This window comes from Anser brachyrhynchus (assembly GCF_964034855.1).
Source record: "Anser brachyrhynchus genome assembly, chromosome: 2".
Lineage (NCBI taxonomy): Eukaryota > Metazoa > Chordata > Aves > Anseriformes > Anatidae > Anser > Anser brachyrhynchus.
Genome location: NC_137695.1, coordinates 30,541,046 through 30,562,615, shown reverse-complemented (window position 1 = coordinate 30,562,615; position 21,570 = coordinate 30,541,046). Strand labels below are relative to the sequence as shown.

The window sequence follows — 21,570 nt, the reverse complement described above, 5'->3', positions numbered from 1 at the left end:
ATCTTAATTTTTGTTTTCCTGGCTACCGTAAGTTTCTTGCACGTAAACGTTTACTTGAAAATTACCTTGCATTGCATTAGCAGGTAAACAGGCATTTAAATGTGGTTACTTAGGAAGGCCTCTAGGTTTGTGCATTGCTAATACTAAATTACAATGATGTATGCAATGTGTTATTAATCCATATGTTAAAAACTGAGATTACTTCTTTGTTTTTCTTCCTTCTTTCTTTGAAGACACTTGTTTGTATACATTTTTAGTTCCACGTCTGATGGTTTACTGTACTGATATAATCATAGTGTGTTTCCTTCCTACTAGTACTTTCTTTTTCTAGTTTAAGGTTTGGTCATGGATGCTGTATTTGAATCAAAGACATTCTAAAAAGCCACACCGTTGGGCAAAAATCTGCAATTCTCATTTATCTTTTTCATTTGTTTGTTTGTTTGTTTGTTTTTCTTATTTTTTTTTTTTATTATGTACTACTTTGCTGTGTGCCAGTAGCATTATGATAAAATAACCACTGCTAACGTGCTGAAAGATTCATCATCAGTAGGTGGTCAAGGGTTAATTTGTCAGAGACAAATCTCATTAGCTTTTCATAGTTTTGCTGAAGTCAGTCACACACTTACTTGTTATTTTATTGAGTCTGCTTTAGACTATGCTTTAAATTTTGCTGTTCAACAGTTGTTTGGATTGATGGCATCCCTTTTTTTTTTGCACAGCAGGTTCATAAATACATCACTTTTTCTGGGGAAATGCCTGGAAGGAATGGTTAAGCTAAACAGTTGGAAAAAAAAAAAAAAAAAAGGCAAGATTTTTCTGTTTTTAAGTTATTTTAAAACATACTTGGCTACTTGTGATTATCCTTTTTCTGAGGCACTTTATGAAGGTGTATAAATGGCTAATGTTTTTCAACATAAAGCATTTCTGAGTGTAATTCTCTGTTTTGTTATCAGGTCAGCTGTTTTTGTTTTGTTTTGTTTTTAATTGAATTTGGTTTTCATCACACTGGATTATGATAATTTATTTCTTTATTTGAAAATGTGGTTAAATTCTTCTTACATTTTCCAGGAAAAAACAATGTTTATCAGATATTCACTTGCTCTTCCTGTCTGGATTTACTTTTTTTTTTTTTTTATGTTAAAATAATGATTTGTAGCTCGTGTGTTTCATATCAAGCAAGAATATATATTTCATTGTCCTTTTAAGATATGTGTGTGAAGTATATATTGCCATTATAAAATGGAAATAATATATTATTTTCAATATATAGTGAAAGTTAATAATGTAATAGAACAACTCTGTTTCTAAAAGAAAACAAATATTTTATTTCTAAAACATTGACATTAGAAAAGCTGAATTTGTTTAAAAAATATATTAAAATAAATTCACAGTTTTGTAGAATATATTCAACTTGATCAAAAATGTTCAGTGTGTTGTTTTTTTCTGGAAATAGTAGTTAAAAAAAACTTTTCTTTATCATGAAAATGAAGCAAAATTTCAAGATTTCTGACAAAAATGCAAAATTACAAAATAATTACTGTGGCTGCACCAGTTTACATATGACATACGTATGACTGGTGATGGTACAAGGCTGCATTTCTGCACAAGGACCTTAGAGTGCATTACCACTAGTTATGTTTCTTTTCTTTTTTTTTTTTTTTTCCTGTAAGCATCTACCTCTTAATAGTTAATGAAGTTTCTCTGAGTACCACTCAGCACAGTGGATGAACAGAGAGGAGGATAAAGAGGGCTTCAAAACAGCTTTACTCTTCTTTTCCTCCTCAGCATGTGTGAAAGGGCCAGAGACGATGAGGAGGAAAGGCAGAGGTGTGTGACATGAGGAGCAGCAAGCACGACAGCGTGTCTCCTGCCAGGGCACCTGTAATGCTCATGTAACTCTCGGAGTTACGGCCTAACCAGGAGCACAGAGAGCTTGGCCGTTGCAGGGTGCCGGCCTCTTCCAGCTCTGTAAACCACCAGCGATGTGCAGGCCGCAGTGCAGGGAAGCACAGGATGGGATCGAGCTGTGCTAAATCCACAGGCAGTGACAAACACCTGATGGGTCTGAGGTCCCTCAGAAACTTCATCTGGGGAACATACACACCAACAATCTTTAGTACACTGTTTAGAGAGAAGGCGATCCATCACTGCTTTGGATTTAGACTAGAGAGTCTTGTGTTTCGGGAGCTGATTGATGAGTGGCTCAGACATCAGCTCAGCAGGATGGGATGGACAACCAGAGAGCTTCATCAGCTCTGCCAAAGGCAGATAACCTGGCTGGTCTGTGGGTTAATGCCAGGTGCTCCCTGGGGACAGATCTGTAGCCAGAGCCCACTGCCTTCCAAGCCCATCGTGTTTCCCTGACTCAGTGGCTGCTCTAGTCTTGACATGGGTATAACTAAGTGAATGATGGAATCATTATCCAGGAAACTGCTTTCATACCTGTAGATTTTTATTTCTCTATTACATACCACAGAAGCAGTGTACAGGAACAGCAACTTAGAGATTTGGCCAAGAACACAATAAAATTATTATCTGTTTATACAAGGTTTAGAATATAGTCGAGTACCCTCCTGTAATTCCAGGAGTGCTGGCAAGTGTGGGGAGATGGCAGCAGCAAGAACACAGAAAGCTAGCAGCGGGTGGTGGAGATTTTCCCTGAAAATGCAGTACAGGAAGGAGGATATGGTGGCAACATGGGGCTTCGCTCTTCGTTGGCTGGACAGGACCAGTAGCAAGTGAGTATGAATAGTGAGATCAGAACAGAGCAGAAAGGGGAAAAAGTTGAGGGGAAAGTAATATACTTCAGAATACAGAGGAACAACTGTCATTTTCTATACGAATTAATCTAGAAGAAGTAAACTAAATTTTGTTAATACCACTGTGGGCAATTTGTACAAAAGGAGATTTCTTTTATTGCCTTTACACACTTAGCTGTAAAGAAAACCCTCGGAAATGGCTGAGGGCAAAGTTGGACCTGGTCACTTGGGGATCTGCCTGTTGGTTGTGAAACTGCATCAGATCCTAAAAATCTGAAACTTTGTATCTCACAGCAAGCCGGTGTCAGGAGTCCTGACTATGCCCCCCGATTGCTGCAATACCTGCAATTCTGTGCTCAAAGCCAGGACAGCTAGGGCTGCTGTATGAAACCACACAACCTGCTTTGTTGAATTTTGGCAGTTCAGAAAATGCAAGTGTATTCAGACACAGCCTTCCAACAGCCACTGTATGCAGAGAAAGAAACTCACTTTGAGAAGCCATCAGAAATCCTGAGCTTATCCCATCCTGGCACTACGGCACCAAAAAACACAAACACTCGCTCTGGTGCCTCGATGCAGCCAAATTCTGTCCACAAAACCTAGAAATTGTGTCATCCTAGGAGAAGTAACATTTGCTTTCCATGATTCAGCTAAAATATAGTAATAACGATAACAACAAGAACAATAATAATAATAACATAATAATAACATAATAATAATAATAATAATAATAATAATAATAATAATAATAATAATAAAAACAACAACAACAACAATAATAAACAACCCTGGGGTGCCACGGGGTCATGACAGATCGGTGCAAAGCCTCCGAAGTGGAGTGAACCTTTTGCTGTGTTCACCCCGTCCTCACCTCTGGTCTCCGCGAAGTTTGGTGGGACTGCTGTGCCATCAGAAAAAGTGGGGCAGCGTGTGGCGGGGGTGTGTTTTCTTGCTTTTCTGAAGCCAGGGAGACTAAACTTTATTTTATTTTATTTTTTGGAGGGGTGGGGGGCGAGATGGGGGGTTAGACGGGGGCTTGCCTTGCCACCTGGGGGCTGTGGGGGCCGTGGCGCGGCCGCAGCAGGATCCCGGGATCGGTGTGGTGGCACGGCGGCGCATCCGAGCCGTGATTTCCGAGCCCCCCGGCAGAGGAGCCTAGGGCAGGGCTGAGGTTCGCCCTCGGGGCCGGGGCCGGGGCCGGGGCCGGGCGGCGGGCGGCGATCCGGCGATCCGGCGGGGGGCGCGGGGAGCCAATGGGCGGCGGGGATCCGCCGGCGCGGCTCGGGGGCCCCTGGAGGAGGAGGAGAGGAAAAACCACGGGATTGAGCTCTGTCAGTGGCGCTCGCCGCTTCCGAGGGGGAAGTGCCGGGGGATAATTAATGTTTTTATTAAATTTGGAGGGAATTTTTTCGCAGCCGACCGCCGCGCGTGGCCTTCAGGTGGGTCTTCCCCGCAACTTTGCCCGGCGCCTCTGAGGATCGCGCGGTGCTGGAGGGTGGCGAGAAAGCGATCGTGGGGGAGAAGGTGGCCGGGGGTGCGTGTGGGGGTGTGTGTGTGTGCGTGGGTGCGCGTGCGGGTGCGTGGGGGTGCGTGTGTGGGGCTGTGCGTGGCGGCGGCCGGCGGGCGCTGCCGTGAGGTGCGCGGCGCCGATCGCCATTTCGAGCCGAGCCCACGTTTGCGAGCCGGGGCTGCCACTCGCACGGCTCGCCCGGGGCTCCGGGGGGAGCGTGAGCAGCCCCTGCCTCTCGCCTGCCTTTCCGCTCCTGCCTCCCGGGGCTTTCGCGCCCTGTTTTCCTGGCAGAAGCGCGGAACCCAGGTGAAGGCAGGAAAGGGTGGGTTGTTTTTATGAATGGGACTCTTTGAGGTTAATTAGCTATGCAAATTCGAGCAGTTCATTCATGTTTTTTTTTTTTTTTTTTTTTTTTAACCTAAAAGCCATCTTGTATTCCCCTCTAGGCTGACTGGAGGCCAGATCCCGAGGAAATCTCCAGATCCAATGCCCAGTAAATAAAACACTGGGCTAAGACTTGTGGAAGAGCCGCAGGATGGATGGATTTTATGACCAGCAAGTGCCTTACATGGTCACCAATGTGAGTGATCACTTCAAAGTTGGTGTTTATAAACTTGACTCCGACTTATTTCTGTGGGGGAGTTTTGCAGACAGAGTATCTGCTTTGTTACCGCTGTAGGGGCGACTCTTCATCTGGGAGCTTTGCCTGCAAGATGGGCTTATCTTCTTAGTTATTTCAATAAAGCATCGTGTTCTTTTAAAGACAGTTCTGGGATGATTAAAAAATCATGCACACGCTTAGAGGATCAGAAAGGCAAGAGCAGCAGCTGCATTCAAAGTTTCTGGCTGCATTTGCCTGCAACACTCAGAAGAATGAAGTTGAGGCAAACCTTAACGTTTTTTTTCCTTTGCTTTCAGGACTTTGAAAACAATTTTATAAGTAACGCAGGAGGGAAACAAGGCGGTCTATTAGAATCTTATATTTGGGTTCTCCTGCATAGCATATGCAGAGAGGATCTATGTGCTATTGTGTAGGTTTGTGTACTTTAGATGCTAAAAATACATGGTTGATATTGTGTTGCTACTTGAACACATTACACATGTATCTGCACAAATGGATGTCTACATGGATAGCTAGAAATGCGTTGCATTTAGACACAGGAATCTTTTGGAAGATGTTACGTACTCAGCAATATCTTTTGCTAGAAGCTGGAGGCTGTAAGACGATCATTTCCCTGTTTGAAAACGTAAAGAATTCATGCTGGCTTTGAGTATTCTTAATTAAATGAAAAAAAAAAAAAAAAAGAGAAACAACAACAACAAAAAAAAACCCTCAGATTTCTAAAGTAACTGATCTTTCCTGTTTATAGAATCCGCGTGGGAGAAACTGTAATGAGAGACCGACAAATGTCAGGAAAAGAAAATTCATTAACAGAGACCTGGCTCATGATTCAGAAGGTGAGGGCTTGTTCTACTCTCCCCCCCTCCCCCTTACTTACTAATGCAGAGAAGCTTTCTGAGAGCTGCTTTTTTATTTATTTTTGAGATATATTTATCTAGATCAATCTGAATAAACAAGACAAGAAAATTGCTTTTACTGTTGCAAAACAAACTAGTAAAGGCAAAAACTGATAAAGTTGGTATTCTTTCCTTGGCTTACCCAGTTGCATTTAGGTATCACTGCACATGTGGCACATGGATGTCATGCACTGAGGCCAAGCCTTTGCAGCATCTGACACAAGTCACAGAGAGAATTCACCTGGTTTTTTCACCTTTAGGCCTCATGAGATTCAGGGCTTTCCACATTCCTCCAGGCTTTTAACATCCTTTTCACTGTGTGTGTTCACTGGTGGTTGCAGGAGTGGGAATGCTGGTGTGGAGACCACTTTAGCTTTTCTGTAGAGCTAGTAGTCAAACTCCTGTTGTCTGGCAGCCGGTTTCTGTTACTGTTCCAGTGCCAGCGTAACACTGATAGGGTTAAAAGCCCTGGGAAATTTAGTTAAGGAAGCCTATAACGGAAGATGTTTTGGAGAGCCAAAGGTTTGTGACTTAGTCCCATCAGTAGCTGCTTGCATAACTGGGGTTTGAGATCTGTAGTCTAGTTAACATTTCTCTAGGTTAAAAGGTCAGTCAGTAATTCTGAAAAACATACAGGAGCGTATATAGGGGCCTAAATCTTACCCCTACATCCATCTTATCAGGATGAGGACACCCTCATGATATGCTTTTAAAACCTCTAATTATTTGCATATTGGAAAAGTTTATTCTAGGGCAAATGCAAAAGAAAACAACTTTCTGATTGTCAGTGAAATGATTTCCCAACACGAACATGACGTATCAGTCCACAAAATAAATGAATAGCTTCTGTCATTTAAGTGTATGTAAATAGCTATCTGTCAGCATTCATAAAAGAGGAAGTCACTCTCAAAATACAGTAAATTAAAAATAAACCATTTGTCAGTTCAAATATCCTACTTAGTTGTCCATAAACAGTTTTCGTAACTTGAGTTTCTGAGCTTTGCAAATAATCTGAATGCTGCTCTGATTTGCACCCATTATAACCAACTGATTTCAGTGAACTGCAAAAAGGTTATGCTGCTGCAAAACTCAGTCCATGGAGAAAGTGGTTTCACTTTAAAGAAGTACAGTATAGAGGAAATAGTGGTGATTCTCCTGTCATACATGGTAAAACATCAGGGGAAGTACAAAAGGTTTTCGATTTCTGTTTGCTGTTGCAGCACCTCAGGTTGTTGCTTCAAAATTTTTATATGATCAGTACGACCCTGCTAATAAAAATATTCAGTCTGCTTAGGTACGGCTTGTGTTAAATTCCAAGAGAGACAGATATCCAGACAGATATTGCAGGAGGAGGCCTGGGTTGTGTAGGGAGAAATAGTTCACCTGTATTAGAAATACTAGCAGTTTTAACTTCTCTCTGTGTTGCTGAATAAGCCTGTTATTTTGTAGAACTTGATTAATATTCTGGTTATTATTTCAAGAGCCAATAAAATAATACATTAAGTACTTGTTATACAGGTGTAGAAAAATCATTAACTGCAACCAGAAAATATCTAATTTGTCTATATGTTTGATTGCCAAAATATAATTCACATATGCTTTTCTTCAGGGGGAAAAAATGTATTTTTGAGTATATTTTAATCTTATGACGAGATTAAAGGTGTGAATCTTTTATCCCTGTCTTCATCTTTTTGCAGAACTCTTTCAAGATCTGAGCCAATTACAGGAGACATGGCTTGCAGAAGGTAAGGGAAAAAACTGCTTGTAAAAAGAGGAAAAACAACTCTGGAGGGAAAGAAAAAAAAAAAAAAGTCCTGAACTTGCTGTCTTAATGTTCAGCCCAATTAATTGAGCTCTAAAAGAGCCACCTCATGTGTCATGCATACATTAGAGCCTCTGATGAGTTTGTCTTTGGGGACTCTGGGGCTGCTCTACCCAGTGTCATCACAAATTACCAGGAGAAATTGCTTCCAGCTCACAATCACATCTGCTTTTGGCAAGAACTAATGCACCCAGACTTCAAGTTCTAAGCCTCTGTTCAGATTTTAATTGCAATTGATCAGGTTTATATTATTGTACCTCGAGAGACTACATACAGCCAGAACTGGGCTTGCTGTTTCCCTTAGAGCAGCACATATAATTATTTGGTGTTCTGGTGGAGTACTTTTCTGATGGCAGAAATTAGTTTCTCTGGGTTCATCGGGACGGGATGCTTCAAGATTTAAGTGCAAGTGTCTTCTTTCCACCTTGTTCACAACACAGAACATTAGGTGTGTATGGAATACTTTAAAAGTACTATTTCTTTATTTTATTTTTTTTAATGAAACCTTTAAATATTTTGCATGTTATTTTTTTTCTTCCTATTTGTAGTTGTGAGATTGTGTATTGGATGATTAGAGAACTGACATCGGTCTTTTTTACACCTGTTTGTGCTTTTAAGTATTTTGAATAATCTTTCAGAGCGCATTCTGCTGAAGAGAGGATTAAAAACAATAATTTAGAAATCTGAATTTGGAGTAGCTATTGAGAGATTCATTTACCAATAACAAAAAGATGAGCTGCTGCTGTAAGAGAACTTTAACAAAATGCAGAGGAGCTTTCTGCTTGTTGAAGTGTTTTTGTTCTCTTCAGCAATGCTTTCTGATATTTTTTTTTCCCTTGATATGTACAGTGCTGTTTATTTCAAGCACAAAGATTTTTATGCATTGTCTGTTCTTAATATTGCTGGTTTAAATTTTAATGTAAACTTATGAAATAAATCTGATTTTGATGCAAGCTAACATAATTTTTCCAAATTTATCCTGATTTAAATGAATGTGGATATTCACATATGTTTATTTTTTATTACGGACTGGACTATGCACAGTTGTTTATAGAATAGATATTCAGCTTCTGTGGGAAGGGAGAGATGTTGGGGTGAGCTTCTTGCTGCTGGTTTTCATAGAAAGAAGGAAATATTGCTGGTGACTACTTGGCTACATACTGTTTTTTTTTAACAGCTTTATATGTAGTTAGTCAAGTTCTTAACCTACAAATAAGTTTATTCTGCTGACATTCTTATTCTGCTAGCAATATTTTTAGCATGTAGTTATTTTGTGTGTAATCAAAAAGTCCTTTTTAAATTCACGGAACTGAGGTTGTATTTTTAGGAATTAATATGATTCTTTCCTAGTCATTGGAAAGAGGATGTCCTGCAACAAGATAGTTTTTGTTTGTTTGTTTGTTTAGGTTTTTTTTGTAGTATAATGATCAGATAGAACTGTAACAGTCTCTCTGTGGTAATTTTACTAAGGATCTCCTTATTTTGCATCAGCTCATTCATTTTAACTATCCAGAAGTACGTTAAAATGCTATTCAAAAGATACTATTTTTTGATGGAGAGGAGAACTTTTACTTTGATTTTTCACTGGCATGGATGTTTTTGTTTCTGAAAATGATTTGATATCTTTGATCATAAGTCAGAAAAATGCAGGAAGATTCATAATGCATGTGCAGATAATAATGTAAGTTTGCAAAATAATATGGAATTTAAAACTGATATAATCATTTCTATAGGTACATAAATTACTGTAATGGCAAATGGGAAAATGATTATTTTAGACTAGAATGAATTGTTTCAAAGCTTTTTTTTGCCTTTAGTTGTGCCTACTTCACTTAATAAATTTAGACAGGATTTGAGAGAGAAAGGTGTCTAGTCGTATGTCAGGTAGGTGGAAAAACCTTTGTAAATGCAGATAGCATCATCTGGTAAGTATTCAAAAATAATTTAAAAAAATAGGAAAAAGTTGTGTTTTCATAGAGCAGCATTAAGCTCCTATATGTTATAATAATGTTTTTGACAACATACTAAAACACAATGTTACAGATTTTTCAGTATTCTAGAAATACTTCAAGAAATCTATATGTTTAAGGCCACGCCATGTTTGTAGCTATTCCATAAAATACAAACTTTGCACAGCTTTTCTAAAGGCTAAGCTAAAACTAAAAGAGTCGAGATGAGAAAATCAAATATTGTTTTATTAACTTGAGCACAAAATTTTATTAAAACAACCAAAAAACAAAAACACAAAGCCCAACCAACTACTTTTGGTAGTCTTTATAACATGCTAGTGTTTGAAGATATTGTGGCTCTGCTCAAATGTCTACATGGATGAGCTTAGCCAGGAAACAGATTTTGAAATCAGACTTGTTTACCCATTGCTAGATGTGTCCATTTATGTTCTTCTGGACCTTCATAGGCTAGAAGTCTGCCAATTTGGCAGCATCAGTAATGTTTACATATTTCTTTTCATAATGCTCTGGAGCCAGGGAAATGACCATGAAATTTTAAAACATCTTGACCCTTTTTAAGAAAAGCAGTGGCAGCTGACCAGGTTTCTCCCACGAGTTCAGATCCCCAGTGGGGAGTAACCAGGTCAAAAATCTACTTATTAGTTAGGAGAAGAAAGTGAGTTGCATTTTATTACATGCAAAGAATGCTTGCTGATTTTTTTGTTTTGCTCATTTGATTTTTCCTGAAGCTATCCATACTACATCACATATTTTAGCCTGGAGATCATTTACACTTAATGTCACCTGTGAAAAGTTGGTGGCCAACAAGAAAACACAAAAGAAATGTGTTCTTTTCCTACTGAAAATGGTGAAGGTTCAAACGTATAAAAGAATTAATCAAAAATGTAAACAATTTAGTAATCTCTTAAATATTTTATTACTCCATAATTAACAAGCTATATGCTACTTGCAGAAAACTTACAAATGTGTTCTGCTAGCTGCACAGTAGATTTTTATGGAAATGACTTTTGCTTTTTACTCTGTGTAGTATTAAATGTACAAGAAAGAATTAAATTATTTTGATGTAAAACTTGTTTTAAATAAGTTTAACTCTTGTCACTTGTTATGCAGGACAGAATATAGATTATAACTGTTTCCTGAGGCCAGAAATTGAAAGTGGGAAGCCTTTAATAATTGCTTCATCCTTCAAACTTGAAAGGAAATAGTTAAAATTACTTATTGCTATCCAAGGCAAATATTATTCAGATATTATCTTTAGTTTTATATTTAAATAACTTGATGGCAACATTTTGTCATGATAAAATTATAAAATGACTTTATTGATTCCGTATATTTGGAATTAGATTGGTTTTGGCAGATAACGATTGTTCAGTGACTTGAAAAAATTGGTTCAAATATTAATCTAACGTTATCTCATCATGGTAGCTGTTACTTTTTATTCCATAACAAAAAGAAGAGAGAAAACAAATTCTTAGTGAGCGAGAGCCTCCCTTGCGTGGTGAAAGTGTTTGAGTTTGGGAGAATAATAGATTAACCAAGAAACAGATTTTTTATTAAAAATTACTCTTTCAGATACAAATTCCTCTTACACTCTGTTAAAGATATGTAAAAAGCATCCCAAGCGAAGACAAATAGTTAATTTGTGGACTGGATCTGCTTCTTAGAGAGGTAGATAATCTGCTCTACAGCTGGTAATAAACCGAAAAAATAAAATAATATGTTCTTTGGGTGACTTGAAAAAATACAAAAGACTTAAATGAACAGTAAGATGTTTGAAATAATAGCTACAGGTAATGGGTTCATGCCTCTACCATAGCTTAGCTAGATTAAGTGGATGGCTACTACCAGCTACCAGGATCTAAAAAACAGTCTTTGATAACTGAAAATAACTTTAAATATAATTAATATAAATAATTAATACCCACATTTTAGGTGAACTTTAGGAGATAAGTTTCTGCCGTCTAGTCTTCTGTGGTAAAGGATGCACCAGTGTTGTGGTGATGCCTAGTCTAGTGTTGACTTCTAGTTTATTCCTTAAATGAGGAGGATGAGGAGGTATGAAAAAGAACTAGAAACTAGTCATAAAGGAGCATTTTCAATAAAAGACGTCTTCAAATACATCTCTAGTTAAAGTGGTTTCATTTAAATCAGTGAAGATGTGTAGCAGCTTACTGTGACTAACTAGTTTTCTCCTGCCAAAAAGTTGTAAAATTGAGCCAGTGTAAGGCAAATGCTATGTAGCCATATTCAGCAACTATCCATGTTTTCCTAGGAGCAAAAATAGTTGAGAAAGGATGCCTTAATACCTTCATAGCCGAGCTCTGGGCATACTGTAAAAAGCAGTGAAAAGATTTTCATTTTGGCATTTGTAATACAAAGAATAGCTGCTTTTTTTTTTTTTTTTTTTTTTTTTGGATTCTAGTAGTCTGACAGATTCGGCTTTCAAATACTCATAACTCTTGATCTTAAGTATTTGTGCAGAAAAAAAAATGGAGAAAAGTTAGATTAGGCAAAATGGGAAGGGTGTGTGTGTGTTTTCTTTTAAAAAGAAATCCAAAACAAATAAAACCACCAGAAATCTACAAGTTTGAAAGTTTGTATAATAATAAACTTTTTAATGTTTTCCTTGTTTGCTGGAAAAGTAAATTCCTTTTATTCAAAATAATAATTTTCAAAGGCATAGTGGGGTTTGCGAACTATGAGGGATGTAGCAAAATGTTAAATGCAAGTGTTCCCTCTAAGCTAATTTTTTTCTCATTTTTAGTATAGCACCAAATGAAGAGCAGATTCTGCAAACCCATCTTCATATTCCTAGGGATTATTCACATAAGGAAGAATTTTGAGATCTGGAGCTAGTTTTGAACTGCATTTAAGTTTATTAGTCAGAGCATCTCACTTATGTAAAAAGGGCTTGGTGTTGTTTTGACAGCAAATCCAGTGCTTATGGGAAATAATTTTTTTTAACCATCTTGAAATTTGTCACTGTGTTGCCTTCTGAATGCTCCTTTGTTAGAAACAGTTGTTCCTCTGGAGACAAAAAAAAAAAAAAGCCAAAAAAAAAAAAAAGGGAGAAAAAAAAAGCAACTCCCTACCCCCCCTCTCCAGCTTTCAGGAATACTTAAAATGTATACAATCTTTCAGATATTCAGCACTGACAATGAATCAAAGAAAACTCAATAGACTCATTACTTCTGAGGCCTGAAGTCTTATTTTAGCTCCAGCCAAAACAGTACTGGCCATGTATAATTTCCTGTCAATTTCAATTTCTTTTGGCACTTTGAATAAATCACTGATATTTTAAAACAAATGTCTCTTGGCTCTAAAAGTGTAGCTTGAGGTCAGAGAACACAGCACCAGAGGAAGTGTCATGATACCCAAAATAAAGTTTTAAGTGAAGCAAGGAGGTTTGCAGCTCCTTGTTTTTCTGGAAAGTTGCTGGTTTTTAACAGGAACACCTTTCCCTGGAGTGTAGTTTTGCTTTTGGAAGCAGTTTGTAATTGGGAGAAGGAAGAGTTAAATTTAAGCCCTTTATAGCTCGCTTAACTTTTCATTTATTAAATATGTTCCTCAGCAGGTCTGCACTACATCTTGAGACAAAGCAGTGAAATCAGTGTGTTTATGCCTAAAGTTCAAGTTTACTTTGCTGTAGCTTTCTGGAAGGGTGTGACATGAAAAGCTTGTGGTTGGGGCCACATGGTTCATGCTGGACTGTGTTTTTGTGAATGGAGGCAGAGCTCCAGTTCTGACTGCTTGTCTTGAGGAATTGCTTCGGAGATCAGCTGTCTCATTCACTGGCAGAAAGAATGACTCATACATCTTCTGCCTTGTTTGGCTCCAGGTCATTGTTACAGTGGATAGAGCTGGTTTTAATTAAATATTAACTCCTCTTGTCCTGGATGCTTGTTAATAGAGGCTTTTTATTTTTGTTTACTTGCAGGAAAAGCAAGCTAACCGGCTCTAGGTTAAAACTTTTTTTTTTCTTTTTCCGGATTGTTTTCCTTGTAAAATGTGCTGTCAGTTCAGCTTTTTAAAGGTTTTTAAAGCTCTGAAAACTACAAACAAGTATTACGTATTTTTGTGCTGTACATGTTTGCTTTTGGCAAACTGGTTTTAACTGAGTAGGTAGTGAAACTGTAAAATCTAAACTGATAATGTCCTCGAGATCATCATTAACATCTTTGTGCACTTCTCAAATCCTCTTGAGACGTTATAGCTATAATCAGAGGAAAAAGAAAACTTTTGGTAATAATCTAGACTGAGCTGGATAGTTTGTGCTGCAGATGTTGTCTACTTCAGGAGTCTGAGACTTGATGGCTATGAATGCAGAACGAACTGATGTAGCTGCTTCTGCTATTAGCAGTAAAAGCCACATGCTTAATATCCTTCAAAAGCTTTTATTAGCCTTTTGGTATATACTTCCCTTCTCAAACCCCTATAATTAAGTAGCTCAGGGAAATAGTCTCACTCAGTTAGATGATCATTTCAGGTATCTTTTTCAATTTTCCTCTGAAAGGCAAAGTAGAAAAAAACAAAAGTTTTGGTGATTTATGCATTGTGTCCTGTCTTGCGTATGTTAACAGAAGACCAATGAAGATTTTATGGCAGCCTTGCTGAATTGCAATATTTGTGAATAAAAGAAAAGAGGAAGTGAATGACATACCTATACAAATGTGCAGACAGTTGCAACACTGCAAGTTATGTTTTCCTTTCAGACATTCAGGTTAAAGTGTCTTTACCTGTCCTTTTAATTTGCTGCAAAGGCTGCCTGTAATTATCCAAACTCAGGGTATAAAAGCGCTCTTCCCTTTGAGTAATGGGATGATGTATCCAGACCGTTCGCCTTCTCACAGCAAGATGCTGTCGGAAGAAGTATATGTATTGGGTTGATGGTCGCTTGCATTTCTGCAATATAATCATGTGTAAGTTGCAATTCTGCTAGTTTAAACAAACAAACAAACAAAAAACAGATTAAATGAAGGAATAATTTACGTTCTCATCTCCAACAGTTAGTGGGTCCTTTTAATTTCTTTTTATAGGCTTGTGTGCTTATTTGTAAGGTACTGATGCTATTAAAAATAGATTCCAGTAGGAAATGTATGTTCCTGGGTTGAACACTTTGGATGTTATTCTTTGTTTTGTTTATATTTGGCAGGGTTTTAAACACTTCCTAGCTTGCTGTATTCCTTGTCCTACAGAGGCTTTTAAGGCTATGTCAGTATTGTATTTAAAATACATTTTGACAGCACAGTCTCCATCTGTTTCTACAGTTCTGATGCACCTTGATTTCTATTAAATATGTCTTCATAAATTTTTGGGATCCATGAATGAAGTGTATTTTTCTTGTTTACTCCAGACCACATCAGGGGTAATGCCAGTGTCTCTAAAGTAATAGACTGGTTTTGTGTGAAGATTCAACCAGCTGTATTTTATGTTTTCTTACTCTTTCACTGGGAAAAAAACTGACTTCATTTACTGAAATAGTAAGTACCAGATTTACTTGAAGTAAGTCACGTTAAACTGCTAAAGCCAGAATAAAGCACTGGTGAAGCAGTCCGACGCACAGAATATGCTCTAGAAACTTATATAAGATTGCTGTTCTAGTTCTATAATCACTAAACGTAGCCTTCTGATTTCAACAGGAGGGATTTTTTTGTTTTGTTTTCTTTAGCCTTTTTCAAATATCCCAGCTTCACCAATTAACATATATATATATATATGCTCATATGTGTATTAAAAAAAACATTAGAGTCATACTAACCTCCTTGCTGCATTCGAAAATGATAGCTGGCTTAAGAACAATGTGTGGGATGTGTCTTCTGTAAACAAGAAATTACTTGATAGAATTACTTTAAACTCTGAATGTTTAGAGTACAAACCTTTCAAAAACAATCAGGAATGTATAAAAACCATAGGAATTGGTTTTTAAGTAGAAAACCTTGTTTTCATGATTGGATTCTTCAGTGGCAGTCAAATAGTTGGCATTTTTGTTAGGAAAATGCATAACATTTGAATGTAGCGAATTACATCAAATGTCAGAAATTACAGAGTGTTAATATATGGGCTCATGTTGTATACCTGAGTTCATTTCTGGTAGGACTCCTGTGGTTTCTCTGGAGGAAAGAGAAATTTAAGGCATCAAAAATACTGGGAGTATTTGGTTTGGTAAAATGCATGTTTTACACAGATTCAAACTTTGAAGAGTTAACATCCTCAGATACGCTGGCTTCTAAGAGTCTCTGTAATGTTTTTTGAAAAAAAAATAACAAAACAACAACAGCTATGTATTTTTTTTTCAGAGTAATATTAATTACCCTTCATGTATTTACCTTACTCTCACTTCCTTTAAAATCTGTGTTTGCAGAGTTCCCAAGGTCATTTGTTCTTTAGAGGTATTTGCTGCAATTAAGACACTAGGACTTTAAACATTTGTTTTAAAACCGAGAGCAAATAATTTTTTGGTATGATGAGCCTGATTCTGAGCTCTTTACTCAGGAACAAACCTTCCAGTTAAGTCATTAAAAATATTTCCTGAGTAAGGAGTGGAGATCTGGGCCACGAAGAGTACTGTAGTGCACATTCAAAATAATTGTGAGTAATTATAATTAAATCTATATTTTTAATTCATATATATTCTGCTAAAACTAGTGTCAATTGTACATATATGAGGGAGAAGATATGTGTCTTAAACTAGAAAGTGTTCTGAAGGGCATTAAAGTTATATTTTATCATTTACCGTATTTCATGTTTTGGTAGTCAGTGTTTCAATAAATGATTATATAACTAGTATTTACCTCTTGAATTTTGTTGGGTAACCGGATCATGGCAGATGCTTACTTTTAATTAAGATCATATGAATTATTTGCTTGTCTTTAGACAAGAACTGTGTAAATTAAAATATTTTCAAACAGATACTTTTATGAAGCTTTGCTGTGATGATTGTAGTTAGCATATGTTGAGCAAAAGATGACAAAGTTCAGATGTGGTAAGCTGAATCTCCCGTAGGATGTAGCCAGAACCAGTCATGCTCTGAGGATGCCGCTTCTTAGAGTAATGTTCTGCCGGTATTCAAATGTACTCACCTGTAACATACGTTCAGTGGTTTTTCAGCTTAAATGGTTCAAATGAGTTTTCAAGACAGTACGGTTAATGTCCTAGGTACACAAAGAAAAGGAACTGTAGTACCACAGAAGCAAAATTGTGTTATCAGCAGACTGTGATTGTATTTTGTAGCTCACATTTCTGATGAAAGTTTCTTAAGAGTGAAGATGATCTTGCAGAAGTCGAATGGATGTTAATAATGATTCTTGTTTAAATAATTTTATTATTTTTTTTTAATTTTTTTTTATGTCTGAAATGTTGTTAATGAACCAGCAATTCTGTGGTCTGGTAAAATAGTTGTTTTTGAGTATTTAAAATAATAACAAAAAGAACCCTACTGTGTTGGCTGACTGCCACGAAAAACTGGAATTGATTTTAAGTATGCCGAAGATGCGGTGGCTTGGGGTTAAAGATGCATAGGTGTTAAATGCTAAGATTTGTTGTTACTCAGACTTTCTGTGCAAATGTTTTGCAAACGAGCACTGCTGGTTTTCAGTGCTGGTATGGCAGGTGCAGACCCTGGTGCGAGCGGTGAGGCAGGGTGGGTGCCAGAGGCAGCCTTCAGGTCCTCCTACCCCTATCGCTCTGTGCCGGGGCAGCTCGGGGCTGGTGCTGCACCACACAGCTTCACCCCAGGGGTTGTCCAATAGCGACATGGTTCGCTTTGCCTGATTTTTATGCCCAACAATGAGAGAAATGAAAACCCTAGTTTTAAACTTGGCAGCGCTTCAAATTAAGCACAAGAGTCTTTATTTATGCTTTAATGGCTTCTTTTAATTCTTTCCTCGTTTTTTTTTGTTTTGTTTTGTTTTTGTTTGTTTGTTTGTTTGTTGTTTGTTTTTGTTTTCCTTTCTTCAGCTCAGGTACCTGACAATGACGAGCAGTTTGTGCCAGACTATCAGGCTGAAAGTTGTAAGTATAGTATGAATCATTGCTTTCTTAAAAATATGTACTTGTATATTTATATTTGGCTCTTTGTTATTTATTGTGTCATCTGTAATCATGTGATGGTGCCTTTTGCTGGGCAGTGACATCAGTGTAAGGAATAGATAAAGCAAGCGGTGATTTGATGTGCAGCCAAAAATGGCTCTTTGGCCTGAAGGTATAACCTTTAGCGGGGGCCGGCTACTGTCATTTCCAACCCCGGGGAAGCAAGGGAAAAGTCCTGCCTGGAGGCAGAGGGGCTTTCTCTGTCCCTGGGGTATGAGGAGGTGGATGTTGGCCCAAGTCAGGTGTTAGGGATGTAGGAGACAACTGTACCGGGCAGAAATTGGGCTGCTCAATAGGTTTTGTGTACCAATACATAAATAAACGTCTGCACATAATCAAGTACAGACACTGCTGGAGCATTTTTAAGTAATTCTAGCATGTGACATTTTGTTACTCAAAACACAGTTTTACTTTGAAGTAAAGCAAGAAAGCAGGAGTTGTATTAAGTTGGATGCTTTGTGTTGTTTGCTATTTTACTAACGTGTCTCCAGAGTTATTTTGTTAACCTGTGTCCCTCAAATCTTGCCCATACCTGCTAAACTGCTACTCATTCTGGTAAACAGAATACTGTACATGCTGGTATGTGGTTGTAGGTGGTTTCAAGGGCATTTTAAAGATATGGCATGAAAGATGCTGTGTGACCAAGTCACAGACTTCTTGCAGCTTCTTCACGCATCCTTCTTCCTCATGGCAAGTCTTCTCTCCATCATCAGGTCTTTTCTAAACAGTGTCTGCTGATTGCAGCAGAGCGCATGGTAGCTTTTCCGTTTTGCTAAATAACTTAAATAATTTATCCTATCAGAGTGAATTACTGCAGTTCACTAAACCAGATAGCTGTTAAAGACAGTCATGTACTGATATGTTGGGATTAAAATGTGAGAGATCAGAAAAAAATGCATTACAATAGTCTTTAACTCCTAAAAAACAAGTTCAGAGTTGTTGAGTTTTCATATAGGTATCGTAGAGGATTTTTCCAGTTATTTAGAAACAGTTTTAAGAATATTTGGAGCATATGTGACAACATTTCGTGGAGAAAAAGAAAAAAAAAAAACGTCTTCCCTGGAATGCTGATAGTATACCTAAACAGCAACAATTTAGTTTTTGTTTTTCTCTACAAGTTTCTGTACATATATCAACCAGCAAGCACGGTCACTTTTAGAGTTATCCTTTGTAACAGTTTTTTTTTTTTTTTTTCACCTCAGCCTTCACAGATTTTTTTTTTTTTTTAATATAATATGAAAGCTGAAACTGTTCTATACATTGAAAATTAAATACTTTATTCTACATATGGAGCTGTGTCCAAGCATACATCCTTTGTGTAAGAGTACAAAGTACAGTTAGGGTTTCTATTAACCCACAATTATTGTTACACAACAAGTCAATGATTCTTGGAAAATAATTTGTGAACTGTGAATGAAAAGCCCCATTGAAGCTTGTCACTGCTTTTGGTGATAAAGAAATTCTCCTAATATAGCTATTTCATTAATGCTGTTGTATTTCAAAGTTCCTTAGCCACAGCTTACACAGTATTATCAAAGGAACATTTATTTCTTCATTTCAGTTGCTTTCTTTATCTTAAGTAAAGGTCAGGAGAGCTTCCTGGAGAGTTACTCTGGCAAAGGTTACGGAGTTTCAGACATACACTTGTATATAATGTATGTAGCTGTGGGCTCTGTGAAACAGGAATGGAGACGAACATAACCAAAGCCATGGGGAAATTACTGTTGCAAAAGTGCCGCGGTTGTGACTGTTTTCTCTAGGATCCAAACCTGCCTTCAAACTGTATTATAATTACTTACTATATATAATCTGTAAGTCTGAACAGTGTTAACCCTGTTACTGGCAAGAATCTGACAGGAACACTTGGCTTGTCTTTCCCTTTCCTCCTTTCCTCCTTTCCTCCTTTCCTCCTTTCCTCCTTTCCTCCTTTCCTCCTTTCCTCCTTTCCTCCTTTCCTCCTTTCCTCCTTTCCTCCTTTCCTCCTTTCCTCCTTTCCTCCTTTCCTCCTTTCCTCCTTTCCTCCTTTCCTCCTTTCCTCCTTTCCTCCTTTCCTCCTTTCCTCCTTTCCTCCTTTCCTCCTTTCCTCCTTTCCTCCTTTCCTCCTTTCCTCCTTTCCTCCTTTCCTCCTTTCCTCCTTTCCTCCTTTCCTCCTTTCCTCCTTTCCTCCTTTCCCCTTTCCTCCTCTCTTTCTCTCTCTTTCTCTCTCTTTCTCTCTCTTTCTCTCTCTTTCTCTCTCTTTCTCTCTCTTTCTCTCTCTTTCTCTCTCTCTCTCTTTCTTTCTTTCTTTCTTTTTCTTTCTCTTTTCTCTTTTTCTCCTCTCTCTCTCTTTCTCCTTCTCTCTCTCTCTCTCTCTCTTTCTCTCTCTCTCTTTCCCTCTTTCTTTTGGGAGAGGATGGGTGAGTTTTCATTGCAAAAAGTGCACCTATGTAGGTTCAGTGACTAATACACTCATTTAGGCCCCAAATGATGAAGGACGCAAGTATTAAACCAGTGAAGGTCACAGTCATTTTCTGGTCCAGAGGGAAGCAAACCATGCATTTTTGGTGCGCTTTATTTCTCCAGCCTCGTTTAAATTTTCTGAAAAAAAGCTCATTTATGGTGCCATGTACAGATAAAGGAGATGGGTTAATGTGATTTGCAGACTATGTAAAGAAAAGTAGGTGCTCCTCTGAAACAGCTACAGCCCAGGTATAATCTTAGTTATATTTTATTTCTAGCTTCATTCCTTGAAAAATGGGCTTTAAAACTGAGGTAGGTTTGTGGTCTTAAATTGAAACTTGCAACATTTGAAAGAAGTTGTAAGAAACAGCGTAACAGTGGCAGTTCTGGGAAACTCTGTTTAAAACCTTCTTGCGTAGTTAGAACCAGGGTAGTCAAATCCGGAAGCAAAGATGTGGAAGGCAGCAGAACAGGTGATGCTGCCAAGAACATGTGCTGTGTCCTGGCACTGAGCAGGATTAAATGCCCCTTAAAGTGCCATAGGTTTTTCATTTCTTTTCTGTAATAATGATTTTAACTAATGAAACTGCACTTGTATTAGTAACTAAGGGAAACATTTAGTTTAGATTAGATATACAGTCCACTTTATCCACTTAGGGATTTAACTTCAAAGCTAACTTGGGACCATGAATATTTCAATTATGAGTTCCTATTAAGCTTCAACCAGTTTTTAAAAAGCAAACATAATATATGTATTTATAGTTAGGTGTGGGCTCTAGGTACTATGAGTGAGATCAACAGTTAGCATAACTTCATGTCATATTATTGACATTGCTGGAATTATATATATTCCTACCAGTTAAGGATCTAGCTAGTAAAGCTTCCCCTTAATGCTTTAAACTTCATTTTGCCTCTTTAAAGTTGAATTTATTTTGTTATTCCAGTGTGCCTTTTGGGAAAAGGTCCTTCCTCCCAGAGAAATCTTAGACATGTCTACACTTCTAAACCTTTATTTTTTTTTCAGTGTCCAAAGCCCCATCTTGTCCATCTTGTATTACTTTTTTATTATACTTTTTTTTTTAACCTTGAATACATACTACAAAGAACAGTTTTGTAGTTTAGCTCAGAGTGAGAAGAATGAAGAGTAGATAACAACCAGTCTGTTCTGCTGAAATTTGAAAAACAAATCACCATTTAGTTTCTCTTAACCTTCTGCTTTTTGCAGCAACTGAACTTTGTAAGTTCTGTGGGAGAAAAATGCATCACAAGATGTTTTCATCTTGCAATTATGCAGGAAAAATTATGGAAATTGCATATTAAATAGTGTAATTTTCTTACTCTTTCCTTTCATGTCTATTCTTGAAAGATATACAAATTCCACAAAAAAAGAGCAAGGAATCATTCTGTACTAAGCAGGATGGTTTTGCCCGTCTCTTGAATCTGTTTCTGTACTTCATGTAGCAA

The 21,570-nt window shown here is 37.6% G+C and overlaps 1 protein-coding gene across 6 annotated transcripts in view; it reads left to right on the top strand.

Moving 5' to 3' along the window:
* The first annotated feature begins 2,609 nt into the window (after positions 1 to 2,609).
* The window catches only part of ETV1 (ETS variant transcription factor 1), a 69,376-nt gene continuing 50,415 nt past the window's right edge, over positions 2,610 to 21,570 (top strand). Inside the window, exons 1-5 of one of the 6 annotated variants that reach the window (XM_080581480.1) lie at positions 2,610 to 2,738; positions 4,716 to 4,849; positions 5,640 to 5,727; positions 7,485 to 7,532; positions 17,536 to 17,589. In XM_080581480.1, the coding sequence (XP_080437606.1) occupies positions 4,805 to 4,849; positions 5,640 to 5,727; positions 7,485 to 7,532; positions 17,536 to 17,589 (235 nt within the window). In that variant the 5' untranslated portion in view covers positions 2,610 to 2,738; positions 4,716 to 4,804. Of the gene's footprint in view, positions 2,739 to 3,994; positions 4,199 to 4,298; positions 4,592 to 4,715; positions 4,850 to 5,639; positions 5,728 to 7,484; positions 7,533 to 7,567; positions 8,058 to 17,535; positions 17,590 to 21,570 lie in introns of those variants that run through there. The other 5 variants (XM_080581481.1, XM_080581477.1, XM_080581479.1 and 2 more) reach the window with 5 other exon arrangements.